This window comes from Humulus lupulus, chromosome 2 (genome assembly GCF_963169125.1).
Source record: "Humulus lupulus chromosome 2, drHumLupu1.1, whole genome shotgun sequence".
Taxonomy (NCBI): domain Eukaryota; kingdom Viridiplantae; phylum Streptophyta; class Magnoliopsida; order Rosales; family Cannabaceae; genus Humulus; species Humulus lupulus.
The window spans coordinates 46736162-46743018 of NC_084794.1; the positions used below are offsets into that span (position 1 = coordinate 46736162).

The 6857-nt window shown below is 31.3% G+C and overlaps 1 protein-coding gene across 1 annotated transcript; it reads left to right on the forward strand.

The window, feature by feature from the left end:
- Window positions 1-297: 297 nt before the first annotated feature.
- Window positions 298-2418, forward strand: LOC133817754 (transcription factor TCP18-like). The gene is made up of 2 exons (XM_062250352.1): window positions 298-2002; window positions 2101-2418. Exon 1 carries the CDS (start codon window positions 529-531, stop codon window positions 1969-1971), a length of 1443 nt encoding a protein of 480 aa, XP_062106336.1. The 5' UTR covers window positions 298-528; the 3' UTR covers window positions 1972-2002; window positions 2101-2418.
- The last annotated feature ends 4439 nt before the right edge of the window (window positions 2419-6857 follow it).

The following is a 6857-nucleotide window of genomic DNA, read 5'->3' on the forward strand; positions in this document are numbered from 1 at the left end:
TGTGTTGAGAAGAGATTATTTTCCTCTAATTATTTTGGTTAGAGACAATTAAAATTAATTAAACATATTTTGAGGACTCTTAGTGGTACTAATCCCAATGTAGTAGTTCAGAGAGTCAAACTCTCTTCCTGTCACAAAGTAATTATCCAATCCAACTCACTTCTGATAAATATAGACAAAAATGTATTTATTTTTATACTGAGATAATAATAACAATAATTAGGTAGATAGTAGCCTCCTCTCCTCACCTCTCACTCTCCCTCGTATAGACAAAAATGTTTTCAGCTTTTTGAGTCCCCACTTTCGGATACAAAATGAATCCGAATTATATAATGGAAAAAAAAATCTTGAGAAGAATATCAATGGAAGATCATATATATAATGGGCTTACCAATTAGGTTGTTGCTTTCTTTGTGATGAGAAGTTGTCTATATTAATTTCATTTCCAAAAAGAAAAAAAAAAGGAAAAAAAAAAAAGAAAAAGAAAAGAAAGGAAAAGAAAAGGAAGGAAAGGAAAGAAAAGAAAGTATGTTCTCTTCCACCAACAGTCCTTTTCCACCGTACCACTTTCCCTCATCATCTTATCCACCACCATCGCTTCCACCACCTCCTCTTCATCCTCCTCCAATAGTAAACCAAGAACCAAACTCATCATGTGTTGATAACAATATTTTCCTTTACCAAAACCAACATTTCGATCATCAAATCCCACTTTCAACTCATCCTTTTTTCTTCTCCAGTAATAGTAATAATAATAATAATAGTAGTAGTATTATTCCTCAAATATTAATCCCAGAAACTCTAATCAATTTGGGAGCTTCCAACTCTCCCAATACTACTACCACCACCACCACTATTACTACTACGCCTTCTACTATGACCATTAATAAAGGTCAAGAGAGCCATACTAGTAGTGGTAGTGGCTTTAATCTTAATGGGTTGGGCCAGAATTTCGTTCTCCAAAAAGCCAGCAAGAAAGATCGGCACAGCAAGATTTACACGGCTCAGGGTCTCAGAGATCGGAGGGTGAGACTCTCCATCGAGATTGCTCGGGAGTTCTTCGACCTCCATGACATGTTAGGGTTTGACAAAGCGAGCAAGACCCTCGAATGGCTTCTCACCAAGTCCAAGAAAGCCATCAAAGAAGTGTCGAGGTCGAAACACAGCAACTGTAGATCGAGTAAGATAAGTTTGTCTTCAACTACTTCCGAGTGCGAAGAGGCTGCTGTCTCGGAAGTCAACGAAGCTGTTGACCATTTAAGTACTCCTCATGATGGTGATGAAGATGATAATGATCACTTAGTCATAGGAGTTAAAGCAAGAGATAAAGAAAAATTATTGGTTTCTTCGCAGAATATTGATCTGGAGAAGTTGATGTTGAGTAGCAGTAGTAGTAGTGGTCTTGTGGCGGCTAAGGACTCGAGGGCAATGGCGAGAGCTAGAGCAAGAGCAAGGACTAAAGAGAAAAGGTACTATTATAATCACCACTGCACTAATAACACTACCATGAGGAGTACTACTGCGACTGCTACTACTAGTAGCAGTACTAGTGCTACTCCTTGTTTGATCAGCTCATCTCAGATCTTGAACCAGTTCAGATCCCCCAACTTCATCTCGGAAACGGGCCCTTCTCTTGGGCTTGATGATGATCACCATGATCGGAATGAGTCATCTGCTGTGATCAAATGGTCCAAGTTGAAGCTATTTCCTGGTCCTATGAATTCGACTCCCACTAGTTCTAGTACTTACGATCACCATCATCACCATCATCATCATCATCATCATCATGAAGAAGAACACTTATGTGGGATCTCCAAAGGTGAAAGCAACTCGAGTGACATTAACTATTCCCCTATGATCACCTTGTTACCTCAAAATTGGGACATGAATGGCACTGCTACTGCTACTACCACTACTACTACAATTCATGCGTCTGGACGCCCTGTTGGCTTTCGCGTACCCATTACGTGATTCAAATTTGTCTTAATATGGACTATTAATGGTATATAGTGATGATACTGTTTTTTTCAATTATTGGTTTTACTTTGGTCCCTTTTGCTTGTTGATCATAATTAACGAGTGTGCTCTTAAATTTTACAGAAAGTTGGAAAAGAGCAACTACTACTACGATTCCTGGATGAAGCTGTCCCTAGCTATAGGATGGATATTGTTCTACGTTGTCTACTAGTTTGATCTACTGATCTTCCGGTACTATTCTAATAAGTTAGCTAGCGCGTTGGAGATGTAAGCTATCACTCTCTTATTATATGTTTTCGAGCTTTTTTTTTACTTTTTAATTAAGTTTCTATCCAACAATAAGTTATTTTTAGTAGCTATTGCTTTTGAATGATGCTGATATATATGTTTGACCTATAGTATATTTTTGGACCTGAATGGATTTCATTTCTCTGGTTTTTATTGCTCCCTCTCCCCTCCATTTTGTGTTTTTTTTTTTCTAAATAATATTTACTTGGTTTTACATATGTACTGTGTGTGTGTCATAAGCATGAACCTCGAGACTTGAGTTGGCCATAAAATGAAAAAAGACAGTCGGAGGCAAAAGGAAATGATTATATACACATAATGCAGCAAATTATGAAAAGTATATAAATGCATGCATTAGTTACTCTATATGTATAGATATATTTATGTATGGAGTTATGTGTCTACTAATTTGAAATATATATATATATATATATATATTTGATTCATGAAAAGATTTTATAGCAGATAAAATTTTCTCTTATTAAGTAATAAAACTTTAAATACCAGGAAAATTATGCAAGGACAGATGTGCTCTTGCTTAAGCCATTGTGTTCCGAAAAATATCTGCACCGAAGAAATAATCCATATATTGCACATGTCAAAACATCAATCAATTAAACACACACGATCCACTTTTTATTAACAAAAAGGCAAATTATTAGTAAAAATTTGCTTTAATATTTATATGTATAGCAGCAATCAATACAAAAGCACATGCATTGAATTAATATATAGTCTCCATGTAATATAATTTATAAATAAACTTAAACTTTGAATGATAATTCATACCTTCAAATATTAAACTTGATCAACCATGAAAATTTTCGTTGAACACTGACTAAAACATATACCCTCTGATATATATGTAGTTTTTTTTTCTCAGAACTAATTCAAAATATTGCATTATATACATATTAATCAATTAGTACACACAAAAGCAAATCCTATTAAAACTAATTAGTAGTTACATATTCTTCATCATATAACCAATATATATGTCCATCCAATTTGACAAAAAAAGGGGAAAAAAAGAGAGTAGTAATTTTACTTCCAATACTACTTGAGTATTAATTAGCGTAAAGAGAATATACCCTTCTTACCAAATTGCTTTGCAGATGATCGCTTCTCGGCTTCCTTCCAAGACATGGATTTTTGCTGTTGTTTTATCAGTACAAAATTAAGAAATAGAAAAGAGGCGTATTATTATCGAATTAATAGATTATATATAGTGCTGAGACTCAAAACAATATCTCTCTACATACATAATATTTCACATGCTCCTGAAATTAAACTATTGGTATTAAATAACATGAACAAGTCTGTCACATGTATTAGTATAATTATTCCCTATAAACTACATTAGTAATTGCCACTTATCCTTTGTACTCAGATTGTTCACTCTAAAATGAAAAGCTAAATCGATCGATTGATCTAATTTATAAACTGGAAGTAATAATAATAGTAGGTGATTATATATCTAATCCAAAATGATTGAAATATCTCATTTTTGTTCAACTCTCTACTCTAAAATTTTAACTGAACGATTCAACTTACAAATCAGTTCAAAAATTATGTGATATATATTTATAAAGATTATGTATCTAACATGAATGGTATGATCACTGAATGATTTAAACCTAAAAGCTTATTATTTATTTGTATAAGCATATTGTGAGCCAAATTAAGGAAGAAGATTAATTAGTACTCTATTGTGTGTTTTGTGTCTAAATTTCTTTCATATATAGGGAAATTTTATGGAGTGAACAATAATTCAAATATTTTTTATACGACAATGTATAATATATTTATAGTACTAGGCATACTACTCATTTTTAAGAAATTTGGAATTATTTAAGGCATCAAATATTATTAGCATCTTTCTAGATAATTTCACTAATACTTATGACCATATTGAAGTTGTAAGTTGTGACCTGTGAACACGCAACCAACAACGAGTACACTTGTCTTTCATGATGATGTGTATTACACTTTCATAAACACACTGAAATGAAGATATATATATATATATATAGTGATGTATATATAAAATGGAAGTCATACAATTAATTTTATATTTCACCTGAAAAGATATACGTACTTTCATATATATATATATATATATATATTCCTATGTAAAATGACTGGTGTATGAAAAATAATATATCTAGACATATATAACGTCATTTTTTAACTTACTTTGACTCCCTTATTTTCATGCATTATGGTGATCCACTATTTTGTGAAAGCTAGCTAGGGAGATAGATGAACAGGGAAACAGACTAGCTGTTAGCTAAATTATTCAAGTGACAGAGGAGTTGTCTATTGATTACCTTCGTTTTACAGAGCTAGAAGTAATTTTGATAGGAAAAAAAATCACCAACAAAGATACTTATTGCATTAGGCTCTCATTGAGTTTCGCCTTTATTAATTTTAGTTTTATTGAATAATTATACATACCAAATAACCAATGAGACTACAGCCATTATTATATATAATATAGAACAATGAATTTCAACAAACAAGTATTAAACTTCTTCTGTGTTCTTATATGATTGCAATATATTTTTTTAAAAAAAGGCTAACTGGTTGTGATGAAACACAAAGCATGGAGTGAACTATTTGTTTACGATGAACAATTTAATTAGTGTTTAGTGATTGTTATTAATATATATATATATATATATTTATTCAATATGGTTGGTGATTTATAGCTTGTTCTGTCAATTAATTGATTAGAATTATAATATATAGCAGAATTGACTAGCCAAGTAGTTAATTAGTGAATGATCGAAAAATCGATTTTAGGAAACATCGATCGATATTATTTCTTATAGCAGGTTGTGTACTTTTTCTTTTAGTACATTCGTAAGTTGAGAATTTTGAAAAAGAGAGACAGATAAGGCTGAATGAATTTATTAGGTACATGTATTTTTTACGTCTCACCTAGCTAGCCTAGTTCATGTTGATACATACATATATACGTACGTAGGATTAATATATTTTAAGTTCACCTGGCTAGAAGTTCAAGTTTTGTTCATATATATTGGGAAATTTTAGGGTCTTTTCTATTTTTTTTTATTATATAGATAAATTATATATCAAATGTTGATTATGTACAGGTATCCCTTTAGTTTTTAGTAAATTTGGAATAATTTAAGTATCCAAATCAAAATTCAATTAGTCAATTACGCGCTTGCTTATTTTTTTTATACACGTGTAAAATATATTGTTTGAACCTTGATTTTAATACTTTAAATTATTCGAATTTTTTTTAATATTAGTAAAATGTTATATATAATTACTATGCTATCATATTAAAAAAAAATTAAATATAATTTGATCATACAATAAAAGTTAAAAGTGACACTTACCATAAAATTCCCCATTATATATACTATATATATATATATATATATATGTGTGCTATGTATATATACATGTACAAGTTCAGAAAATCTAAAAGGAATCGCAGCTTCCCCCTTTTGTTTTATCTCAGACATAGATTTTCTCAGATTGAACTTATTTATGTCTAAGGTACTTATCACTTGTATTCATGTTGCTTATGCTGTATAGAAGACATGTCATGTATATATATATATGGGAATTTTTTTATAGGAGCTTCACTGTAAACCTTACCGGTAGGGCTCTCAGTGTTTACAACCCGTGAACAGTTTTCAGTGCGATTTTTTTTTATGACCGTGTATATTGTAGCTATTTAGAGCATCCTGCAAATTTTCAGAAAATTCCGAATAGTTTACAGTACCGAAAACTAGGTTCAAACATGTTGCACGCGTGACTAATTTTTTTTATGCGAGTGGAAAACATGTTTGAATCTAGTTTTTGGTACTGTAAACTATTCAAAATTTTCTGAAAATTTGCAGAATGCTCTAAATAGCTACAATATACATAGTCATAAAAAAAAGTCGCGCCGAAAACTGTTCACAGGTCGAGAAACACTGAGAGCTCTACCGGTAGGGCTTAAAGTGAAGCCCCTATAAAAGAATTGTCCTATATATATATATATATGTGTGTGTCTCAATGGTTTTTAAAGGATTCGGACAAATTCTATAAGCTAGTAGTACTGATAAAGCTATATTAAGCTTGAATGACCATGCATAATAAAGCTTCTTTTATTTTAAGAGAGAAGCTCAACCTAGATTAGTTATTGACTAAACTGTTGACCACCACAACACGTGAAAACGTAATTACTTTATAATTACACAAAGACTTGAATACAATATTTTATCACAACACACTCTAAATACTTACACACTTTATTTTAGATCACTCACTTATATAGGACTCACTTTTGGGACACTCACTTTGCTAAAACCTTGGATACATATTACATTTGTATTTATAGGCTACAAAGGAAACACCCACATCTTTCTAGAATTTTCTAACTTTATAATTTATTTAACTACTTTCTACATTTTTCTAAATGTTTCTAGAACTCTCTATATTGTCTAATTAGTTCTAAGTTTATTCAAGAACTTTCTAGAATGTTCTATGTTCTTCCTAGTATATTCTAGAATTTTAGAGCATTCTAGATACAGTAATGACTTTTAACACTCCCCCTTATTACCGAATCT